General features: G+C 32.4%; 1 protein-coding gene across 1 annotated transcript in view; it reads right to left on the reverse strand.

The window, feature by feature from the left end:
• The window catches only part of LOC129809500 (RIMS-binding protein 2), a 92,895-nt gene that overhangs the window by 40,364 nt on the left and 26,206 nt on the right, over positions 1–26,325 (reverse strand). Inside the window, exons 5-12 of the mRNA XM_055859349.1 lie at positions 25,860–26,213; positions 19,041–19,539; positions 15,002–15,122; positions 14,731–14,876; positions 14,302–14,496; positions 4,817–5,034; positions 4,475–4,721; positions 1,453–1,607 (exon numbers count right to left, since the gene is read on the reverse strand). Coding sequence (XP_055715324.1) covers positions 1,453–1,607; positions 4,475–4,721; positions 4,817–5,034; positions 14,302–14,496; positions 14,731–14,876; positions 15,002–15,122; positions 19,041–19,539; positions 25,860–26,213 — 1,935 coding nt within the window. The remainder of the gene's footprint in view (positions 1–1,452; positions 1,608–4,474; positions 4,722–4,816; positions 5,035–14,301; positions 14,497–14,730; positions 14,877–15,001; positions 15,123–19,040; positions 19,540–25,859; positions 26,214–26,325) is intronic.

The raw sequence follows: 26,325 nt of genomic DNA on the forward strand, positions 1-26,325 counted from the left end.
TAATGAATTAATGTACAGAATTTAAATTCAGTGTCCGTTAAGGCGCGTGTTTGAGGGCGGCTCGCCGCGCCCCCATAGTAGATAAAAAATTTTTCTTTTCAAAAAATTCATCTAGTAATCTGTAGACAACTAATCTCAAAATATGAACATTTAATCTCAAATATTTCTAGTACATTGACTGAATGGGTTAATTAAATTCAAACGTTCTTCATTTTCAATATTTTATTAAGCGATACTTTTGCACTCTGAGTACAAAACACTTCCCCAAATATAATTCAAGACATTTCCTTAAATAAATTTTGAATAAGGTCTAAAGGGTTTTGTTTCTTAAAAAATAATCCACGCCCCCATACACAAATATTTATGTAATTTGTACACAACTTCAAGAAATTTTGGGTTAAAGAAAAAATAGGCTTTTGGAACGGGCAAAAAGTAAGTGAAGTTACCACGCCCACTAACGGGGCCACGCCCTTCTTCTTACGCATTATCCGAACCCAAAGTTCCTAATTTGTACTTGCTCTTGCAGTCTGTTGTTCAGGAAAACTATTAATGAGATAAAAGTATCGATTAGAGAAAGGCTTTCAGGCTTCGCACATACTTTAGCTTCAAATACTTCATACTTTTCCCATATTCCTTTAATGAATCTGACGTATTTTTTTTTAGGAAATGTGTGATTTAAGACTGGCTATTAAAATATATTGCCACTAGATCAGATTCATTAAAGGAATACGGGAAAAACATGAAGTGTTCTAAGCCAGAGTATCTATGTGCGAAACCTGAAAATCTTATACTAGTCATTACAACAACAAAAAATATTTCTGGGTGGAGCTTATTATAATAAAGCCACAAATACTACCTTTTTGGAAAATATGATAAAACTATTATGCAAAAAAATCCGTTTACAAAACTTTAAAGAACACTTTTCATGTCATAAACTTGAAATTAAGCAGTAAAATAACAATTTGGTTAGTAAAATATGAAATTTCTTGCACTAAAGAATATTTTTAGAAATAGCAAGATAGAGGCGGTATTCGCGGTATTCAGTAAAACAAAAAAGTAGCATATTGCCACTTTAAATTTCAAACAGTAAATAGTATAAATTGCCCAGGGCAACTTTCAAACCTGATCAGTAAAATTATGGTAAAAAGTACAAGTGGTCGACAAGGGATAAAAGATAGTTATAAGTGCTGAAAAAAGATAAATTTTATTGGAGAAGAATGTATGAAAATAATTATTTAATTTTTCGTGAATAATAGTATTAATTACAGATCATTTTCTAATTATTTTGATTTCGATTTCAAATTTAAATTCCAATCAACCATTTATTAATTTACTACTGATACCCAATATTCTTTTTTAATGATCTAGTGTAAAAAAAAACTGCTGCTGTTTGGGATTAAAATCAAACCACTAAAGCTTGCTTTGTTTTTCAAAATAAACTTTAATACTAACTTGTGGTGGATCTGGCAGTCCTTTAGCTAATGTGCGGAAATCGGTATATGCACCGGGAGCCTCTTCAGGTGGCGGAGCTGGAGGTGGATTCTGCCCAGGTGCTCTCAAATGTTTAGCTCTCACTGTCACGCGGTACTGGGTGCTTGGAGCCAATCCTAATCCCAAGAGGCAAAGATAAGTTAGAAAAAAAGAAACAACCTAACTAATGCACTAAATACGAAAAAACTCTGCACTTGGTTAGTACAGAATAAGCGGTACATAAAAATTACATCCACGTCGACTTGCTCGTAAATATGTGACGACAGTAAAGAGAAATGAGTTTAAGTTTATCATTTTGTTCAGTGTTCATTTGCCTCCCATTTAAAGACTCAGAGGATTTAAAATTTAGATTTCGTCTGTTAGCAACCCGTTTCCCTAAGTAATAAAAAACTTTACTAATCACAATATTTCATGCAATGGGTAGGTTTTTCTAAGCAACTTAGCGGAATTATTCTTAACAAAATTAAAACATTTATATAAGTTATAGTTCAAATAGTCTTTACCTATTTATTTAAAAATTTAAAATACCGAAATAGGTTTTAATTTCAATAAAAAAAATATGTCTTTTCAAAGACAAAAGCAAACTAAAGTAAAAGTTTTCGTAGAATTTTAGTACACAATTTCCCATTTTTCAATGGATTTTAATAATGAGTACAAATAAAACAACTTGTTAAATGAAAAAAACATTCTGAATATTAAAAAAATCATTACAAAGTTCTAATTCTTTTAGCTAAGATTTGTTCATTCTTTAATAACAGCATTATAGTATTTGAAATCTCTAAAAAATTCAAAGAGAATACTAATTTTTGAGTTAAAATTTTTATGACAAGAATTGTATTATATAATTGGGTATATAAATAATTTATAAGTAAGTAGGTGCTAAATAAATCATTAAAAGTAATAATATTATTTTGTAATGGTTTATAAATCCTTCTGGACATATACAACGAGTCAATTTCACAATTTTTTGATGAAAAATATCTTATCTCTAAGAATTATTTAGGCTCCTGAAATAAATATCCTGTATTTGGATATCCTTATATTTTGTAATCATTCACTAAAATCGTTTCGGTATAGATCCTAAATAGCCCAAAAAAATGTTTCTTTTTTTTTTTCAGAGTATCTATATTTTCGTTTGGGTTACCCCTAGCCCCAACTTTGCCGAAAAACAATCGCACTTTACTAAGGATGATTGAGACAGCGACCGTAAATGCAGTCTTAAATTCAGGTATTTTAATAGAAAAATCATGTATTTTCAGAGCACAACCCCCAGCATACGATTCCTAGCGCACCACTTCCAGCATACGACCCACAGCGCTTGACCCCGAAAAATATTAATGCTCTATTAAAATGATATACTCGATTTTGAAACATTTTCAGCAGTTAATTTATTTATTTCAGTACCAGTTATTTTAAATTTTGTTTTAGAAATAAATCGCAAAAAATCCTGAAAATACCATTTTCAAAATTAAGATCTTTTACTGTTGATCCAATCATTTAGAAGGGTCCCAGTCAAAATCCCGAAAAGCCGAAATCTCGAAAGCCAAAATTCCAAACACCAAAATACTGAAAGCCAAAATTCAGAAGAGGACAAAATCCCGAAAAGTCAAAATCTCGAAAAAAAATTCCGAACTTCAAAATACTGAAAACCAAATTCCGAATAAGTCGATATCTCGAAAAGCGAAAATCCCAATTGGATCAAAATCCCGAAAAGCCAAAATCTCGAAAGACAAAATTCCGCACGTCAAAATACTGAAAACCAAAATTCCGAATAGGTCGATATCTCGAAAAGCGAAAATCCCAAATCTGTCAAAATCCCGAAAAGTCAAAAGCCCGAAAAGCCAAAATTTCGAAAGTCAAAATTCTGAACACCAAAATACTGAAAGCGAAAATTCCGAACAAGTCGATATCTCGAAAAGCGAAAACCCAAATTGGTCAAAATCCCGAAAAGTCAAAAGCCCGAAAAGTCAAAATTTCGAAAGCCAAAATTCTGAACACCAAAATACTGAAAACCAAAATTCCGAATTGGTCAAAATCTCGAAAAGCGAAAATCCCGAAAAATCAAAAGACTGAAAAGCCTAAATCTCGAAAGCCATAATTCCGAACATCAAAATACTGAAAACCAAAATTCCGAATAGGTCGATATCTCGAAAAGCGAAAATCCCAAATTGGTCAAAATCCCGAAAAGTCAAAAGCCCGAAAAGCCAAAATTTCGAAAGCCAAAATTCTGAACACCAAAATACTGAAAACCAAAATTCCGAATAGGTCGATATCTCGAAAAGCGAAAATCCCAAATTGGTCAAAATCCCGAAAAGTCAAAAGCCCGAAAAGCCTAAATCTCAAAAGCCAAAATTCCGAACATTAAAATACTGAAAACCAAAATTCCGAATAGGTCGATATCTCGAAAAGCGAAAATCCCAAATGGGTCAAAAATCCTGAAAAGCCAAAATCCCGAATTTTCAAAAACGTCATAACTATTTGAAATAATTTTCGGTATTTTGGGAAATTAGTATACAAATTATCCTCCGTATAATTTCGTCCCGTCACGCGTCGAATGATTTTTAAGGTTTTTAGCCATTAGAGATTTTGGCTTTCGGGATTTGGCTTCTCGGAATTTTCACCGACACCGCATTTAAAACTATATTCCTTGAAAAACGAGCTCTCACTTTTGAGTTTCACTGATTTTAAAAATATTGAAAATTTTACAATATTTGTAAAACCAGTTTAACTCAAATGTGGAAGCTTTCTTTTTTAGAAAATTTAATTTTCAATGATACCTAATAATTTAAACAGTGCATAAATATAATTTTTGAAATTGGCTTAGAATAAATTCTTTGAAATTTTATTTTATTTATTTATCTTTTCTTTTTAATTTCAATCTTAAATCCTGGTTATATCAGACCGTAAAGTTTGATAGTCCTTTTTAATTTAAATATCAACCAAAAAAAAAAAGATTTAAAAATGTAATTAAAATGTAAATTACCTGTAATTGTGTGACGATAGACACCAGGCTTAACAGTTCGAACCTCCACATTATTTACACAGACTACATGTTGATGATTAGAATTGGCTGGAAGCCATGATATGACTGCTGAGGAGCAGGTAATGTTGCTAGCTCGCACTGCTGATGGACCCAAGTGGGATGTATCACGGCCAATAATCATGGTGCATGCGGCATCACGTGAAGTACGCCTGTTCTGTGTCACGCTACGAACACTAATTCTGTGCGGCTGCATGGGAAGTTAAATGGTTCCATATGAGTTCATCTTTCAACAACACTAATTTCATAAGGGCAAATAGGGTTGAGCAGAGGTGATGTACTTACCCGTGTGGAATCCACACCTTCAACGAGAGCACGGGTGCGCTCATTAGCTTTCACAGTCACCTTTAGGACACCATCCACGTAGACATGGTAGCTTTCTATTTGATTGTATCCCGCCGGCTCCGGCATTGACCATCCAATGAGGACGCTCTTGTTCAATTGGCGTTCCAGTGTTAGATGTCGGGGTGCAGGAACTAGCACGGAGAACATTAAGTCAGCTGCTGAGATGGTTAAATAAATAATGTTCGCGAGATTCTGCTAGTGACACCAATTATTTTACAGCCATTTTTCCATTTCTTTTTTTTTCTTTTCAATACACACCAAAATTTCGGGCGAATATAGAAAACAGAAACTGTTTTTTTTTTCTTTATACTTTGGTACAGAGAGAAGGCATCAGCAAGCAGAATCCACTTAATACTGTTCAATATATATGTAATAGAAAATATTGAGAAATAAATGAAATTTAGGAAAATATAACACACATTGGTATTCATTGTAATATTTTGTAGTTTTCTTACGAATTAATTAATAATAGAATGGTAAATTTGATTAGTTGCCTATTAATGTGAGTTTAGCAGTGACACAATATTATTTTAAACACTTCATTTTGAAATATTCAAAAATTAAATAGTACAATGAATACTTTTTTCAATTGGTGCAGCAGATTTATATACTAAAGAATTAAGTGTAGGTATACATTTTTAGGACATACAATATATATTTTTGTTTGAAATACTTTACAATCTCATTTTAATTTTCAAGGAAACATTCACAAGATTTTTCATTATTTTTATCGCTGAATATTAAAATAAATGCATCAGATATCGTGTATTGTTCACGAGAATTGCATGTGTAATTGTTTAGTCAGGGTAACTCTTTTTTCCAAACTATCGTGTTTTGTATACATAGAACAGAAAAAAAACAATTTAAATAAATAATTAGTTGAGAAAAGTAGAAGGAGAAAATAAGAAAAAAAAACAGGATAAAGATACATGCAACATTTACAGCTATATTGAAAATGAAAAGTGTAAAAAAATTGCATAGTCACTGTGTTGTTGGCGATATATGGATGAAATAGCAACAAATTTTCATGGTCTATAATTCTATATCTTGTTTATATCTAAAAATATCAATTATTTTGGAGAACTTTCAAGTAGAACTCTTTATCGATTTAGTAGTAGTATATTTTGTGGAAAAATTGCCCACCATTCAGTCAGATTGCTTTCAACTTCCTGAATATCGTACTCTTCATGTGAATTTTTATCATCCACCCTCATTTGTCTCACCTTTACATCGTCCCATTTACCATTTACCACCCAATAAATATTGGTTTGAATGTGGAAAAAGTGAAAAAATTCGAAGAAATTGGTAAATGGTGGCACGTGTTGCATTTTATTGTATATTATCATGTTTAAAATAATTAGTTTTCCCATCATTTTTTAATCAACTATTTTTTAAGTCATTTTTTTTCTATATTAAATTGAGCTCCAGATTAGGGGAAAGTTTTGCAGGTTCGTATTAAAAAAGGAGACCAACATTTAAGATCTTTTACTAAATGCCACACACACCGAATCAATTATATCACTATATAAAAAAATCTCTTACTTATTGGGTTTATAATTCTGCCTTCTGTTCTCCTGGAAGTCATTGGAATTTCCTCTACAGGAAAATGAAAATATAGCGGTATTTTTTTACGAATGTGCCCTGGTTAACTCAGCTTCGTACCACCTTTTCCCACCTCCGTAGGCCTCATTTTCCCCGAAAACATTACACCGGACACAAAAATTTGGGCATCACTATTTAGGTGGAACTTTCATCTACTTGTTTTCACCATTTGTAGGAGGTATCACGCACTAAATATCAATTTTAAGCTATTTTTCTAACACATGTTTTTAGACACTCGGAAAACCATTTTTCCCTGCATTTTGACAGTCAGTTAAAAGCTAAGTGCGTGTTTTCCTTCGAGATTTTAGTGAAAATTGTTTAATATCCCAATTTTCTTGTGAATTTATTCAGTGGAATCTCTGATGAGTCAAATATCCCGCGGCGTGCACAGTGTGACCCAACACAGTGAGGAATTCTCAAATTCGCTGGTCAATAATTTTGACAGATATTTTTACGAATCTGTAAAATTCAATTTTCCTGAGCTGCAAGGGTGGTGATTTTTATGAATTTTCCTCCACCCACAAAAACGACCCCCTTCAAGCAAAAGATTTTCACTGTAAATATTAACCCTAATATACCCTCTATAACTTGGAATAGTTGCTTTTTCGAAAAGACACTCGAAGTGTGCAAAAATGCATAAAATATAACAAAGCAGAATTACAATTTTAGACCCATTTTTTTATTTTTGCCTTTTGGACCCAGGAAAAAAGGCCTAGGTTTCCAAGTTTGTCAGGAAATGTGAGACGTAGGACTAGCTTTTAAATATCAATCATAATGGACATACATGGATGAAATTCATTTAGTAACTTGGAAAAAAATCACCTTTTACGAAGCCGCAACATTACGAAGGTGCAAAACTTTCCCCTAAATGTTTAAATTTTTTATTTTTGTTTAATCTGTATTTCATTCTGAAAAAAAACTAAAACAGAATAAATCTGTTTTCTGGCTTTCAATATTTAAATATTTCGCGGTATATCAAGGTCAAAAGTTAAAAGAAACTTTAAGAGAGCATATATCTTATCTCTTTAGTATCTTTTGAAACTCTGAGTAGAGTGGAGTCAAAATTTATAGACGTTATACACTTGTGGACAGCTTGCAAAAACCTTAAGTTTATACCTAAAACAAATTTCGAAAAATCACAAGATCGTTAATCACTTCATAAACTAATAATTTTATGACTTTTTGAAATCTGATTTAGGTAAGAACTTAAGATTTTTCTACGCTGTTCATAATACGGGCTTCAGACCCGAGGCTTAGCCATATGACTTAAATCCTCTAATTTTTTATCAGGCAAAATTTTTGAGGAAATTGTTGCTCCACATTGGATATTAAAGGCAAATTATCCATTAGATATTGAGGAATCAACAATATTGTTTGTTATTTAGATTTTTGACGCTTTCGGGAACGGAGGTAAACCACCAGTGTGGAGCCGGTATAAGTGCAAAATGTGCATAAATGATGACTCCACCCTACTCAAAAAAAATATAGATAGGCAAAGGTGAGGCTAATTGGGCCGGGGTTACATTGAAATCTGGAAAACGCTATTTTCGTATATTTCTAAAGGAATCTAAGCTTTATTTATATATTTAATTTAGATTTATATAATTTAATTTAGATCCACAATTATTTTCTATGTCTGTATTACATAGCGTCGCTAAGTAATACAGACATAGAAAATAATTGTGGATCTAAATTAAATTATGGATAGGTTTAGGTTGCTTTAGAAATATACGAAAAATAGCGTTTTCAATATAGCCCTATCTCCCCCTAAGAAAAATATTTTTAGATTCAAATATCCTTTTTCAGGATTATTTTTAACAGGAGGTCGAATAATTCCTAAGCTGAGGTATTTTTGATCAAAAATCATGAATATGGCGTCCGGAAAAAGCAAACCAATTATTAGGAAAATTTGTACGTATTGGAAACGTCTTGGAATCCCAGAAAATTCTGACGTGACATGTTAACTTCTTTTCAATAGTTATCACTGTCGATTCTGAAAAATTTAAGTGATAGCTGTACTTTCTGTACTTAATATAAACATTTGTCAACAGTCATACTCTATTAAGAACGGTACAATGAATTGTCGAATAACTTTAAAAAATACGTCATTCACTTAATCTAATAGATATAGAATTATCAATATCATCGATTCAATAGTATCGAAAAGATCATAATTTCACCCCTAAATCGGTTAAAAATAATTTTAATTATAATTAGATTATACAATTTCTAAGCTATTTTGGTTCACATTTTACGAGATTTATAAATTAGTTCAAATGGATATGGTGAAGTAAATATAATAAGTTTTAAAAATATCTTTACGAAAAATCTGTTTTTATGTGGATTGTGCTTATAACTTATGAATTAGGGTGGAATCACCACTTCTCGCCAGTGCCCCACTTTTCGCCACTTAAATTGAAATCGCTATTTTTCGCAATTTATGAAATAAATGAGCCACAAAGTTACTTGTATTTTTACTGCTGCTATAGAGTCGAAAAATAATAATTATTCATTTTGAATTTACGATTTTGAGCATTTTTTAGAGCACTATTTTAAGCAAGTGCATCGAATCCAATATTTCTTACCCAATATACTAAGTGTCATCAAATTTCCATCAAGCAAAATGTACCTTTTTGGATAAATAATTTGTCTATTCAATATTTAATTAATCTTGTGGAATAGATAAAATTTGTATTTAGTTATCATTTTATATTATGCCCAACGCACAATAATTTTTGTTTAGTAAATATGTTTTTGACATTTCAATGAGAGTAAGTGAGATCTAGATCTAGTCATCTCGCTCATACTCATGGAAAATTTTGAAAACATGTTTACAAACAAAAGTTATTGTGCACTGGTCATTATATTTATATAAAAATAAGGCATGGCGAAAAGAGGTAATATTTTGGAAAGATTTTACCACCTGTCGCCATTTCTTTTCAAAAGGCGACGCTAACTTTATTTCGCAGATTCTCAGTTGTCAAATCTGGATTGTTTACTTTATGCAATAGTCCAATAGTTTTATTTCTCAAATAAAAACGAAGAAAAATCATTTAAAGTGAGTAATAATAAGGTGATCATGAGGAAAGAGAAATACTGGATGTATTCTTTGCATAACATTGCCCAAAAGAATTGAGTTTGAACTTTGAACCTTTCCAAGTGGGTGGCGAGAAGTGGTTACAGAACTGTCGAAAAGTGGTAAAAAGTGGCGACGAAGTGGTTATTTTTGCATTGTTAATAAAAATCAGTTTTTTAAGTAGTCCTGAGTTAAATTGGACGACTATTGCTTCCACGAATCTGAAGCCAATATATCTAAGTAACTTTGTGTCAAATTTGAGTTATCTTGTAATAAAGGTTCAAAAGTTATAATAAAATTAATTCCCGACTTTCCTAAACATGGCGATATGTGGTTACTCCACCCTAGACGGGTAACAAATTTAATAATCTAGATCTATACCATATTATACCAATACAAAAAGATCATTTTTGGTGTATAGTTGCTTTGTCATGAGTTCGAGTATTTCGCAAAGCATTGCCACCCCTTTTTTAATTCTTAGTATCATTTATTAAAGAAATTATTTTCTAGTATAAAGTTATTAAATATTTTGTAAAGAAATACTACTCAAAACCTCTTAACCGGACCGAATATCTTTATTTTATAATATTTTATGCTTCGATAAGAACACATACAAGAACACAAAAATCTGTTTCAATATTGACGTACATATGTATTTATTTAACGTGTTAAAGTCGTTTAACTCCACTACCCTTCACTCCAGAGGATAAAACATAGTGAAGGGTATGTTTTATGCTACAACTGTGTTTAAAACTATATGGGATGTATGTAAATCCATTGTTTGACACCATATGAATAGAAAATACGATGTTTCATCAATTCACCATCAATAATGTCGACAACAATATAGTGACGTTGGTTTAAGTATGTTTCACTGTTGGGCTGAGTATTTTTGTGAATTTATCTGTGATTCCCTACAACTTGCGTATGTAAAAAAAAACTAAATTTATTCATCGCCTAAGTATGTGCAGTGTGGTTAAAATTATTCAATATGCAAATTTTTTAAACGCAAAAAATCAAACAATTTTTTTTAATCTATTTTAAAACTTCCAATTGGAGTTGTGAAATATTAGAGAAAGATGGAATATTTCGATAAAATTTCAATTTATATATCACTTGTTTTATATTATAGGGGCTCAATTCCAAGTAAAAGTTTATAAGTAATTATTTAAAATTATGAGGTTATTGAAAAAAAGACCAATAGTAATTCAATTAGAAATCCAAATGAAGTTTGTGCCTTTCACCGCCTAAGCGCTATGTACTTAGGATATAAATTAGCCTTTTGCAAATTTATGTACATAGCACAATCTGTTCTATTTTTAATTAAATAAATTCAATTGATTTAAATCAAATTGAATATGGCAGTTATGCGTTATACAGCTAAAAATTTATAATAAAATTTTGGAAAAATATTATATCGGCACATTTGAAAAAAAAATCACAAAAACAAGAAAGTGATTGAAACTGAGGTGAGGAGGAATAAAAACAATTAAGAATTTATTCATAAAGACTTGTTTGGCCTAAATAATTTATCAAAGTACCTTATGCTTTACAAACGTTTGTTTTAACAATTTATTTACAAAAAAAATTCATATGAAGTTGTTATAAAGATATTAAATTCTCACTTGCCTGGGTTCACTAAAGGGAAGTGGGTACCTTTGAATTGGGGTACCTTTAAAATGGTTTTTTTTTCTTCTATTTTAAAATGGAACAGGACCATCCAATGATATGATTTAGCCCTACAAATCAATTGTGAAGCATAATTACATTATGATAATGGTCAATTTCATTTTAAAATAAGATAAGAGCTTGATTTTAAAACTGCCTCAATTCAAAGATACCCCACCTCCCCCTATCAACGCTTAGGTGAAAAATATCAAAACTTCATTTGCAAGATTTCTAAATGATTTTCACATTAAACCTTAGGTGATTTCCGAATTTTAAATGTTTCCTTGTGAGATTTTGTATTATTTCATGTCTTAATTATCCTTCCATTCTCGAATATCATTGTAACCTATTCAATTTGATAGTCTTCTTCTTCCCTTTCGCCGGTTAAGATTTAGAGGAAACTGGGGCACCACCAAACACGGGGTAGCACCAAACACTAATTTTTATTTCTAAACTACTTGGACTATCTCGATAATTTCTTCAATGGTCAAGTATCCCCATAACCGTGGTATCACACTAGATAATTTCACATTAAAATTTTAATGTGATTCACATTAATTGTTGCTGATATGTGTCCTAATGTGCAATTTTCGTCGAGAGCTTTTAGAAATCGATTTATTTAGTGATAAAAAAAATGGACTCGAGTCACAAAAATTGATTTAAGTAGATTAAAATAGCATAAATACGATTGATAATTAATGAGCAAGTTAATGAGCAAAATTTGCTCATTAAATTTTCATCAGGTACTACTTTATTGCAGTCATTCGGGTAGTTTCTGCGCCAGAATTTTCTCACCAATTAAAGAAAGGAAGAGGAAGAGAAAGGAAAAAGACATTGAAAAAGATCGGTGAAGAGGATAAGTAAAAAAAAGGTAAACAAAAATGTGTCCGATCTACGTTATATATTCCTTCATAGACTTCCAGGATTTCGTGGTCAAATGAGATGGTGGCCGAATTAATGGAGGCTGTGCATTAGGACTCCGTCTTTTGGGACTACAACTGCCGGGAATACGAAAATAGAGGTAGCCGATCTGATGGTTTTCAGGCCGTTTGCGACAAATTGAGTCACCAATCGCCGGAACTCACACCTCAGTCGGGATTTGAGTGATATTGGCTCCCTCATTTTCGTAGTCTTCTTTTGAAAATAAAGCCCTACGATTTGGAGCAGCTCTTTAAATACCTCCGAAGTCATCCGGAGAAAATTATTATGTCCAAAAAAATCGCGCTAGAGAATTTCAACGATACCATGTAAAAGTCGCGTTAGGAGCCAATCTCTCGCCCACATCCTCCTTCTTCTCGCTTAGCGGGTCCTTTTGTACGACAGGAGGGAAACTTCCACTTCTTCATTAAAATCGCACATTTTCGCTCAAACGACTGAAATGCTTGAAAAGCAAAAACGCTCATCTGACAACCTGTGTGTCATCGTGACTGAGCAATTCTAGCAATGTGTCCTGACTAAATCAGCGATTTCGAGTGGTTCTAGAAGTTTTAATGAGCAACTTTTCACTTTAAATTTAATGTGAAATTTTCCAGTGTGATAACTCCGTACACCTATAAATTTCTATAAGTCTTGTCCTCTGAAGTCGTATATCTGATTAAAAAATCGCAGTGTCTGGTGCTACCCTAATTTCCCCTATGCTCAAATGTTTAGAAAATGGGAGATTTCGATTTCTAATTTGCGAGTATTCGAAATTTAAAAACAAGCCACACAAAAATGTGAATATAATAACTAAATCACAATAATTTTTGTTTTGTAAATATGTTTTCAAGACTTCCTATGAGAGAGAGCGAGATGACTAGATCTACATTTCATTCACTCTCATTGAAATTTCAAAAACTTGTTTACAAAACACGGGTTACTGTGCGCTGGGCATAACACTGAGTCTAATTGGCTTTAGTTTTATAATGCAAACACTAAAAAAAATCACTGAAAAATTACAATGAGGAGAGAATTATAATGATGCACTACCAAGAATGAGGTAGCACCGAACACTGATTTTCATATCTTAAGTACTGGGACTATGTCGAGCATTTCTTCAGTGAACAACCACCCCTATAATATCTATAGAGTCATACAGGTCCCGTCCTCTGAAGTCTGATAATCTAATTAAAAAATCGAAATATTCGGTGCTATCCCGTGTTCGATAGTGCCCAGTTTCCCCTGAGTTCATTAAAACTTCTGGTGGATCTTCGAACGGAGTTTAAAATAGTTTTAGACACTCAAATGTAATGCCCAACGCACAATAACTTTTGTTTTGTAAACATGTTTTTGGCATTTCAATGAGAGTGAATGAAACAGAAATCTAGTTATCTCGTTTTCTCTCATGGGAAATTTTGAAAACATATTTACAAACAAAAGTTATTGTGTGTTGGGCATAATGCTCAGCGCACAATAACTTTTGTTTGTAAATATGTTTTCAAAATTTCCTATGAGAGTGAGCGAGATGACTAGATCTAGATCTCAGTCACTCTCACTGAAATATCAAAAACATGTTTACAAAACAAAAGTTATTGTGCGTTGGGCATAAACGTCTACATAAATGTGTTTTGTAAATGGCAGGGTAATTTTTTTTTTAGCTGAGATCCTTGTGGCCATAAGTTTCTTTAGCGGAATAACGAAAGAGATTAAGTTAATCAAAAAAAATCCAGATTCTATTCAGTTTTGTTTTGCAAAATTCTTGATTATTCTTCTTAAGTATCTTTATTGAATTAGCTGAAATTCTAAATAGAACGAACTTCTGTAATCTCTAAAGTTAATATATCACATTATTCCTTCCTAGGTTCCTAGTTAATTTGATTTAATGTGCAATGTTTCTTCGGAATATACCCTTCTGTGACAAGAAGTAACACCTTTGAGAGTGCAACAAATGGAAACATCAAGTGCAAATATTATGATTTATGTACAAGATTATATTAAATTTCTTCTTTGCGTTTCTAGAGCACAAGATAGAAAAGGGCACATCAAATACTTGCAAAGGGAGATTAGAATGAAAACATGAATATTGCATAATATTTTATACAATATGCATTCCTGTTAAGAAATAGTAATAAATTTACTGTATGTGTTTTTGTCTCATTACCTGTATCAGCCTCATCTTCCAATTGGTCTGGACCGAGATCTCCATGCGTCTCACTCAATCTCGCCATATCTTCTGAAGTATGTGTCATCAGAGGATTATTGGGTGGAAGAGGGGCCGGATCTAAAGGCACCGGAGCATCATCGGCATCTCTCAGGGTTGTCACAACAGCTTGATGGAACTCCAACAAATCATCACCTACAAATGCAACAAACCAATTAGTATGCAATTTATATTCAACATCCAAACAGAGCTAAGCGCAATCTCATAGACAAAGAAAAGAGAGTTTGGAAAAAGTGTTTCGAAAAAGAGTTGAATAAACGTTACAGTTGAAGTCTTTTTGAGTGTAAGAGAAGATAAAAAGGAATTTTAAAAAAAAAATATACACAGAAAAAGGGAGTTGAAATTTGAAATATTTTGATTAAAATGTACCAATTAAACGCTGAACAAATGATGCTGGGACCAAACCACGACGACCATCGAGTAATTCAGCATCAAAGTAACCACCTTGTGGTTCTCCACTTCCCCACACAAGAAGATAGTCCCCAGCACAGAGTGATAATTCGCCTTCAGACTCACTGAAATCACGCAAAATAATATCCAGAAACAACATAATGTTGCAGAAAAAATTCAAGCAAATTAACAAAATATATTAAAAAAAATATTTTCGTCTTTTTTTTTCTAAATAAAAATGTGTTCTTACTCTGGTGGATCGTAAGAGAATCGTGCAATAAAAACGCAGCATCTCCCCTTCCCTGGTATATCCAGCATGTCAACTTGTGGCTCTCCCGTCCCATTTAAAGCTAAGAAGCCATGCTGTCGACCTGTGTTGCAAAAGCCGAAAAAAAAATTCAAAGAACAATTTTAACAAGGAGAACGCTTGGCAACACTTTACTGCATTTTCATTCTAATCATTTACATTTTGTATGGCGATAGTATTTGACTCTTGACTTCTTGAATAGGCTACACGAGCTATACCCAAAGAAAGAAAAGATTATTTCTATTCCTAGTTCCCAGGGTAAGCTGTCAACCATCAGGAAAAAGCGCTCTGACTATCTTCGGCAAAATAAATAAATTGGATATATTTGGATAACTCAGATTATATAAGCAAGAACTCTCTACCAATACACCAAGAAGTAAAATATTTCGGTATTTTTCTTTATAAAGAAAACCACCGCGACGAGGTTGAAAAGCCGTCCAAATACGGATATGCAGACCATTTTCAACTGTAGACGTCCTTTAGACATGTTTTGGGATTTTCGTTCAAAATTGTGTTATATTTACAAAATCAGCTTTTCCGGGTTTTGCAAGAGAATTCATTCTTTTCATATCAAAAGACTTCGAATTTTTGCCAAAGCTTTTGACTGATGAAGACCCACACCAAAAGTCGAAAGCTTTAACAAAAATTCGAAGACTTTTGATTTAAAAAGAACGAATTCTCTGGCGAATACCGGAAGAGGTGCGACTACATAAGCTAAAGTGCCGTCAAGTCGACCGGTTCCTCAGTTCGACTGGTAGAGTTATTTATTCAATTTATTTATATTTGCACTAATATTTGGCGTATGATCTAACATTAATAGGTCAATTATTCCATAAATAAATACGAATTAGTGACAATTTTATAGAAATTCACTATTAAATTCACTATTAAGAAATTTTGTGCCACTATTATTATTATTATTGCTTTAAGGACGATTGGAACACCGGTGTCCCATAAAAAAAAATTTCCTGACGACCTAAAGTTATTTTTTTCTTATGTCTGTACAAAATAGTAAAGTAAAAAGTGAAAGGAATTTAGAATATTTTTCAAGTCTCTAGCTGTTTGCTATGTACTAAATATTTAAGCTCAAAAATGGCGAATTTTTAAATTCTCAAATTCATAATTGATTTTATTTATTTTTTGTACTTCCAATTTTTTGCAAGCAACCACCTTTTGGCAATATAAACTACAATACTTATACGTAATATTTTTCATTAAAGCGAAAAATATTATTCATTGGTATTGTCAGGAAAATTACTTAAATTTTTGGGCTATTTTAGTCCCTATCGTTCATAAAAGCACAAAATACACCGAATCAGACTCTGTTGGACTTTCCAAGGTTAGATGTAAGACTTATCATTGATTATGTTTCTCAGTTTAATTTTTATTGTTGATTTTCAGTACATAAAAAGTGTCTCGTCGTTAAAGAGTTAAGCAATGTTCTTTCAGAATGAGGTATCTAGGTTGAAGCCAGAATTTCCTAAAAGTTCTTTTCTCCAGAAATTCTTTTATTAAAAATTGCCACTTGGGGTAAAAAGTAACAAAAGGTATAGAGCAAAATGTAACAAAAGAGCGAAGCAATTTCTGATGTCTCACGGCGAAAAGAAACGTCATTATCATATCTCGCCGCTTGTTTTTTGCATTGGTCAAACGATTTGCAGTCTTTTGTGTTTTTTTTTTTTCAAAATAGCTTGAAAAGCACTTTTCTAGTTTTCTCACTTTTTTGCAGAGATAACGGTGTTTCACAAAGGTGTAGATGAATAAATTTTCTATGAAAATGTGTCCTCTAGGTATTTTTTCAAATTTACGGAAGCCCGTAATGAAGCGAATCAAAATGTGATAATACCCAATGTCTGGTACTATTCGCCCCAGCATTTTTGAGAATGATCAAAAATTACCTTTTAGATATCGGCCCGATAAACGTATTTCCTTACAAAATAGAGGAATATTACTTTCACAAAGTTGTAAAGCCGTAAATTTTCTATAAAACTGCGCTAATTAGGAATTTTTGAAGCGCTCGAGTAGCTTGTAAAAAAATAAAATATCCGTTTTGTGACTTTTTGCCCCAGTCTCCGCTACTTAGAAATAGCTAAAAATGCCACAACTTTTACAAAATAATACTTAAAAACATTCCTTTGTCAAGTATTTCCAGTATGTTTTTTTGGATAATAAAGAACAATTAGAGGTTCTGGCAGAGACAACAAATAGGCATAGTCTACAAACTGATGTAATTTATAAATAGGCGTGGCATTTCTATTAAAAGGGCGTGACCTGTTTTACGAAAGCCACCAGAATGACCCCTCCCCGGATTGTCACTTTAAACTGTAGAACTTTAAACACAGTCGACCGACGGCCGAATGATTGCTGAAATGTTGTTTTGGGACTCTTATTGCTAGGTAACTGTCCTCAGTCTTTAGTTAGTGAACATTAGTTGCCGTTGATGGTTCATTCTCATAAGTGTAAAATTGGTGGCATCTTCAGTTTTTCCACTGAGAAAAATTCGAAAAAGTTAAAATAACATTCCGGAAATGTTAATTTTACTCTGCATTATTGATCCAAATTCGGAGTAAATATTACCCTTTTTAGGTGTATTGGGGGTTAAAGTTACCCTTTTTCATGTTAGTTTTACCCTTAAAAAGGTGTAAAATTAACATTAAAAAATGTTGATATATTTTTACACCTAAAAGGTGTTAAAGTTCTGAGGAAGAAAAGTTAATCGCACCCTCTTTTTTTTCTCAGTGTCAGTTTCCCTCAAGCAGTTTGTAATACTCCCTCCGTTCCGAAATAAGTCGTACGTTTGGGAAAAATTCTTGTTCCGAAATAAATCATACGTTTGGGAAAAAATTGGGATTAAGGAAAATTTTTTGGCAAATGTTTTGTGTATCAACAATTATCTCTTGTAAAGAACTATTGCTAATGTCCAGTACTAAAATTGGGGTACAGTCTTCATGGTAAGTTGAGGAACGAATGTCTTAAAAATGTCTTATTTTTGGCGTTTTATTTTCAATCTAAAATAGGTGCAGAATGGTGGGTGATACAGACTTGGGACCTTCGGGGGACCCCCCCATAAGTTGACCCTGGGACCATTAATATGTCCTTTATTTTGCCCCCACCCCTCCCCTTCTCCTGCAAAATCATCTTTTTAGGATTGCTCGAGAACACGTCGTGCGATTTTTTTTTCAATTCTCGATATGTTTTAGAAAAACATATAAATGGTCTCAGGGTCAACTTATGGGGAGTCCTCTGAAGCTCCCAAGTCCCTATTTCTCAACATTTTGCATCCAGATATGCGAACACATAAAAAAGGATGTTCTTTTTATTGCTTATTCTGCAAAATTTGAGATATAAAAAATGCCATATCGGTAATAACTGTTGAGTTCTACTTGTGCATACTGAAAATTTAGAACAAATTCTAGCTTGTAATGTTAATCACTACAAGATGGACTGTGATTAACTATCTACCGGAGGTCTTTGAAAAAAACGCGAAAAATGGACAACTTTAACATATCGATTCCTCAACTTACCATCGTGATAGTATCCCCATATTATCCCTGAACATGGAGGATAGTTCATACATAAGATATTTACAAATAACAAAAACATTCTCTGAAACCATTCCTTAATCCCTAATTTTTCGCCAAACGTACGACTTATTTCGGAACGGAGGGAGTATTATTTAGGTGAGTCCCATTAAGGCTTATTCACTATTTAAAAAAAATATCTTTGGAACATAGCTTGTGTTTTAGGTCAAATACTATCTCTTCACATAAACAAGATTAAAAAGAAAACTTGCAGTAAGGTAAAGTAACCCCGAACGCATATCCCAAAAAACCACACAGATAACATATAGAAAGTAAAAAGAATTGAAAGATTTTCGAATTGATACAAGGCAAAATTTCAATTGGAATCCAATAGAACATCTTTTCTTCTTGAGACTCTTGAACAAAAATTAGATTTTAGAAGAAGAAATTGGTCTACTTACTGTCCATATCCAATCCACCGAGGCGAGAGAGTGGACGTTGGGTATGCATAAAAGTTGGATTTACACCATCTAAACCAGAATAACTGTCCAACCCCCAAGATGCCGGTGGAATTGGAGAACATGGTGTTCCAGCTCTATTTCCATATCGTCCCAGACCCAAATCAATCTCATCCAGTGATTTCAGTTTGACATTCATGGCGCCGGAAGTAAGCAACGGATTTGTGTAGGTAGAATAAGAGGAGGTATTGTAGCCACCAAGTCCCGAAGACAGTGACGTTCCACCAAGTCCTGCAAGACCACTTGTGCCAATCAAACTCGTGGATGTGGCACCCGTAAGTCCTGCAGCACCCAAAACGGAACTAACCCCAGCTGAACCGCCTGTAGCACCATAGGTGTACGATGAGGCTCCTGGTGCACCGCTCAGGCCAAGAGTGTAGCTAGCAGAACCCGATGGCAGAGGGTACGTATTGTGAAGTGATAGGACGGGCATTGTGGTACTCTGCAGGAGAAGGCAAAGTGATGTGAGTGAAAAAACGGAAATGAGTATAACCTAAAATATATTTGTCTGGTGCACTGTTTTTAAAATGTGAGACTCAATAAGACATGAATCATAGTGTAAGTATGAAGACAAATTGGGCTGCTGCAGTGACTAAGAAATTCTTGGCACAGAAAAGCCATATATGAAGCCAGTATTAAACTGAGAATTATAATACGCCATTGTGACTCATGAGAAGAATATATTGAAGGGTCTTTTTTTTTTGTATTTCCGTCTAGATACTCAAATGGTTCTTTAACCCATTTTGCTTTTGCTGGCAAACTAAATGAGTAAGCAAATAAAGTGGTTTGCAATTTATAGGATATTGCAGTATACAGGGTTTAGTGCTGCTATCTTGGAATAACGTATGTGTCAGTGCCATACTAAAATTAAAGTTGTATATTCTCAGATCAACATTTGACGTTGCATATGCTATCAATATGCTTCAATTTATTAAGCTCATAATTCAGTGAAATGAACAAGACAAATACTAAGGGACCTGCATAATACTGACGCTATAAAAATAAGGTTTTTAGTATCTTTTTATTGTAATTCGATCCTAGTGAAGAATGAAGTACATTATTGGGTTATAAAACATAATTATATTGACTATAATATCAATTGATCAATGCTAAGACGGCGGTAGACACAACAAAAAATTAGCAATTTTATCTTGCTTTAAGTAAATAATATAAAAAGTAGCATATTTTTCAAAAGCATTTTTACTTAATAAAGCTACCTATATGTTTTAATAAAATATATGTAATATGTAATATATGTAATATATATACATATATATGTATATTTTCTAATTTTCTTTAATACAACTTGAATTTTCACAAAAAAAACAGCGAGAACTTTTTTGTACACCCAATAGATTTTTATTTATTTACATTTTCCTTAACCCTTTAAGAACGATTTGAACATCGGTGTCCCATAAAGAAAATAATTTTTCCTGACTACCTAAAGTTATTTTTTTTTCTTATATTTGCACGTAATTGCAAAGTAGTCGTTTGAAGGAATCTAGGACATTTTTTGCAAGTCTATAGCAATTTGCTATATACTAAATTTTTAAGCTCAAAAATTATGAATTTTTAAATTCTCACTTAGAAAATTTATTTTAATTATTTTTTATACTTCCAATTTTTTTTTAAAAGTATTACCGTTTTGGAATAAGAAACTATAATACTCAAACATTATATTTTTCATTAAAGTGAAAATATCAGTCATTGGTATTGTCAGAAAAATTATTTAAATTTTTGAGATATTTTTGTCCCTATCGTTCATAGAGACAAAAAATACACCAAATCAGACTCTGTTGGCTTTGTGAAGTTTAGATGTAAAACGATTCACAAGTTTTGTTTATCGGTTTCATTTTTATTGCTAATTTTCGGTCAGCGAAAACTGTCTCGTCGTTTAAGGGTTAAGAACACTGTGAGCTAAATCCGAGATCAATTTATGAGTTGACTTCAAATAGTTCCATATCAAAAAACTTGCCAAGGGCTGGATTGTAACGGCTCATATACTTCACTTAGATTAGATTGGTCAAGATTTAGTAAAGTTGATAAGTAAAAATAAAATGTGGTCAATATATAAAATATAAAATAATATAATATAAAATAGAAAAAATAGTGAAATATTTTTGATAAAAAAAATAAAGATATTATGACACATTATTAGTCAGTTCAGTTTAATAGCATTTATGATCACTTTTTAGTTTTTTAACAAATAAAATTGATATTTACTGATGATAACTTTAAATGATTTATTTTTCACTGACGAAATTGTTAATTTAATAGTTGAAAAATATTACTTATTTAAATTAAAGAAATTTCCATATAATTAGTCTAAAATTACATTTTGATTTGATGATTAATACATTAAACTTTAGGGAAATGTTGGCATGGTTCGCACAGAGTGAATCTTGAAACAACGGAAAATTTCTCTTTGTTTGCAAAGAGCTAGTTCGTCATTTCTTAGCCATAAGATAGATTATTAAGCTCATGAGACGAGATGAGAAATGGTAAGTCAGCTCTTTGCAAACAAAGAGAAAATTCATGTCGTTTGAAGGTTCACTCTGCGCGAACCATGCCTACATTCGCCTTATTTTTTTTTAGAATGAATCATTCCAGTTTGATTGAATTTAATTACATAAAGGAAAAGTAAAAGGTAAAGGAAATTTAAAGAAAACACTGCGACAGTTTTCTCACTGAAAAATTTTAGTATAATATTAAAAATTTTATGTTAGGGGAAAGTTGAAAATTGAGAATTGTTGAAATTGGGCTTTTTTCTCCTATTTTCAAATGGAATTGAGACTTATCATGATGTAATTTAGCTTTGCAATTGGTTTGTTGAGCTAAATTATATCATAATAATGAGGAAAAGCTCAATTTCAAAGCTGCCCCAATTCAAAGGTGCCCCACTTCTCCCTATTTTATTTTAATATATTTAATCTATTTAAATATTTTAAAGGTTATCGGAATCAGCTTTAAAGTTAAAAGCAACTAAATAATGTTAGTTTGAAAACACAAAAAATTTGACCTTTAAAATTCAAGACTGTTATCAGAGAATATAAATCGCTTTAAAAACGATTTAAAGATGTTGAGCTTAATCATTTATGTATATAAGAATTGAGGGGGTATTGAAAAATTAATTAATTTGTCTTTGTTGATATTCAAAAGCCAATTTTCCATTTTGTTTAAAAGAAATATTTCATTGAAATATATTTTTAAATGAAATGTTCTAGTGGTGTATGAGACTTCAAAAATTTAATTAAAATCCTACTAAGATTATTTTAGATCTGGAAAACTTAATAAACTGAAAAGAGAAGTGTTACCCAAAATTAGTGCAAAATGTGCAAAGTCGCAAAACTGGAAATAAAAAACCTATTTGCATAAATCCAAAATTTAAAAACAAATAATCAAAAGAATGTGCAGTTTTAACAAATAAAAGGATATTTTTTACCTCTCGCAACGTCTTTGGCGGATCATGGGATAGACCTTCTCAAAAGTTTTACTTATTTTTAAAACATTTAAAGTAATACTTTGAAATTTTTTTAAATTTTATTTTGCAGTAATTTGAACTGAGTCATATAGAATTTTTTTGAGGGATGATCTAAAGATTTTAATTCCTTCAATTCTTCTTCGTTTCTAATAATCAAAAATCCTGGAGCTGTGTAATATTTTAAGTTAGAACTCATCTCGCCTCTGCACATAGTGAAGAATTAAAGTCAAATTTTGGTATTTTGAAGAAAATAGCAGGCAAATTGAAAACAACCTTGCTTCAAAATGTTAAATTTTGGCTGCAAAATATCTTATTAAAATAAGCAGAGGGATTTATGGCTTCTTCTAAATATAAAAAATTGTAATAAATATGTGGCATATTGTAGCAAACTTTTTATGACTATCTACACTAAAAGACAAAACCAGTAGGGTTGAAACAACTCTGTCGCTGAGTTGAATTAACTCAAAGGTTATCGATATAGTTATTACTCTTTTTCGATGAAAAATTTCATTTTGACTGAGGTATACGCTTAATGAGGAAGCCTGAATTACAAGGTTAAAAGGAGTCTATATTTTTTTATAGTTTAACCTTAAATCGATAGATAAACTATTTAAAGAATATTGAATAAAAATATCAGCTGTCATTACGTATTATTTCTGAAAAAAACAGAGGCGAAAGCAAAGGAGCGCCGAGCAGATTTGCAAGCGTTCTAATTTTGACAATTCCTTAGAATCGTTTTTAAAAATAAAAAAAAAACTTATGGACCAATTAAAATGAATAAAGGCTTATTCTGTTTAGAATTATATTCTCTTCTAACTACATCTATATGGTATTTTGTATAATATTTTGTTAAATGTTTTACAGTGTTAAAGTTAATATTTCATCTCAAAATATGTACTTTTCTGAAAAACCCTTAAGAGAGTTCCTATTTCACAATTATCTCCATTTTTGGTGTTTTTTTTAGATCTTTTTCTTTCTCACAAAAAATACGAGCTATAGATTTCCGGACAATTAACCTTATTAGTTCACAATCTTGTAATATTTTCGTTCGAAAAATTCATTTAAGCTGCTTGTAATATCTATGAACATATGCCGAAAATTTCATGAAGGTTGATCTTTTCATTCTCCTTAAAATATCGAGAAAAACTGCTATGTTTGGCATTCTAACGGGCTGCCCACTAAAGTATTTTCTATTTAAGAGTATAATTCAGTCAAGATAAATTTCGTTAAGAACAGTTCATACGAATCGTTAAATAGAAAAATGCATATAACAGAATATCGTGAAGGGATGTAAAATGTTGTGAGATCTCGCAACATGGTGACCTCGATATCAAGATAAAAAATTAATATTGGATATGAAAAATAAAAGAGAACAAACAAAAAGAATAAACATACAATAGCAAAATCTATCTGTTAATCTATTAATCTATTTTGTTAATCTATCTATTTATCTGTTAATCTATTTTAACTCACAAAACGAGTTATTTGACCACTTAAAACGTTGTATATTACTCCTTAAGAAGTTTTTCAACTCTTTTTTTTATGTAGGGGAAAGTGGCCTGCCTTTGAATGCGGCAAGCTTTGAATGCTTCATTTTTTCACTTATTTCCCTAAGTTAAAATTCCATTTTGTTAATTGAACTTAATAGAAAATAGTTAATAGTATTAATATAGTTCACAAAATAGAATTTTCGCTTTGTGAAATAAGAGAAAAATTAAAACATTCAAAGGCTGCCGCGTTCAAGGGCAGACCACTGTCCCCTGAATTTTAGAACAAAAAACGTAAGATTTACTCAAAACAAAAAATGAAACAACTGCTCTGAATGTTTCACCTAAATAGAAATAAAATCAACTCTAAAAAATAGTTAATCGAAAATCATAACAAAAAATAGGTAATTTAACATCGATTCGAGTAAGTTTTACTCGTTTTTCTGTGAGCATAGAATAAATTGTCAATTTTTTTTCAATAATGTCAAATATGGACATAAGATTTTCTAGTGTATATAGGCAATTAAAGAAGACTTTTTAGGTGAAAATTATTTTGGTAGTATCCCCAGTGAAGCTTTTATTTTTACTATGCAATCAAAGATATCTTTACGAAAATGCACTTGTAAATATTACAAACTCTAGGTCTAGGAAAAAAAACATTTGCATTTAAATTGAGAGATAGTTTTGTGCGAAGATCAACCGTACTTCTGGGTTAATAAGTTTTTTTTTTTAACTTTTAAAACACCAATGGAATTCTATGTTTTATAAATATTAAAAAAAAATCCAAAAATATGATCTTATGCAACATGTCTGACAATTAGTGGTTTACAAACACCTTAAACGAAATATTCAATGAATATTCTCAGATATGCGAAGATACTGGTCAAGAGAAAAGAAAAAATACAAAATAAATGAAAAACCAAAATGAAATATGAAAAGTTACTGTGTTTCACTTCATGATTAATAATTTTAGAGTATTTTCACTAAGTTTTTTGTATGGCTACAGTGATAGTAGTATTATAAAGAAGCTGAGAGGGTAAAGAAACTCAGCTAACTAGCAGCACTACAGAATGCGTCATTATTTTTTTATTCCAGCACTAAACCCTGAACATACTGTGAATCAAGAAACTTAATAAATATCCTGTTTGAGAGATTTGAGAACGCCTCTAAAAACCCTGTTTAGCCTAAATGTGTGACCTTGTGACTAATCACTACGGATATTGTCATCTCTTTTGGAGATACCCCCCTTGTTCAAAGTAATAAAGTGGCAATTGCGCTGTCTGTGAATCAAATTTAAACCAATGCGTGTATAGTTTGTCTGAGGAAATGGGGAGTCATTGGCCCAAATGCCCTACTACAAATCCTCTATCTCTCTTCCTTCTTTTTTTTTTTGTGCCTTCTCTGTGACTTTGCTACTGTGAAACATTGCCTTGGACACTTTCCAAAATGCGTTCCAGAAGATATATATGCATGACTTGTGTTCACCCCCGGGGTGGTGTGCCTTTGGCAAAAGAAGGGGAATGATTATGAGTGAAGTGAGAAATTTCCATCTAAAATGGGCTTTTGTGATATAACAGTGTGATGGGCAGCTAACAATCTAAGAAAATGAAACATACTGTGAAAAAGTTGAAACAATGAGGTACAGAAAGTTTTTTTTTTGGTGAGAAAAAAGAAAGGAAAAGAGAAAATATCTACTGGTGACACTGCAGTAATGGGGGGAGGGTGAGGTGTGGGTAACAGCCAATTGTGGGGTGGGGGAGGAATTGTGGTGGTGTCTTCTTGTGAAACGCGCACCTGACATAGGGGTGGCATAGTGCTAATTGGATGTGCCCTGACCGGCAGTGGCGAAACATTGGCTCCGGGAAAAGACGTGGCCGATGGTCCTCCAGCTCCTGCGGCTGCTGCCGAGCCCGCAGCTGCGGCACTACTTAGTATCCCGTCAGTTGTGGTCAGTGCATGGCTACTTGTGCTTGACGTGATGACTGCCGCGAATGAGGAAGCGCCCGCGCCCCCAGTCACCGATGATATGCTCGTTGGACACAGGGTAGAGGATAATCCACCGCCTAGTGAAGTGGGAGGCGCTCCAATTGACGAAGCGCCAGGACCCGTGGTTCGAGGATGTTCTAATTCAGCTAGTATACGATTGTCCTAGAATTGGTGAAAGGCAAGGACGCGGCGATATGAGTTATAAGGATGAAGTCTGTACGAGATCTATACAGAGACATGAGGAGAGACAAACAGGACAACGGCTAATTGAACA

Source organism: Phlebotomus papatasi, chromosome 1 (genome assembly GCF_024763615.1).
Source record: "Phlebotomus papatasi isolate M1 chromosome 1, Ppap_2.1, whole genome shotgun sequence".
Classification (NCBI taxonomy): domain Eukaryota; kingdom Metazoa; phylum Arthropoda; class Insecta; order Diptera; family Psychodidae; genus Phlebotomus; species Phlebotomus papatasi.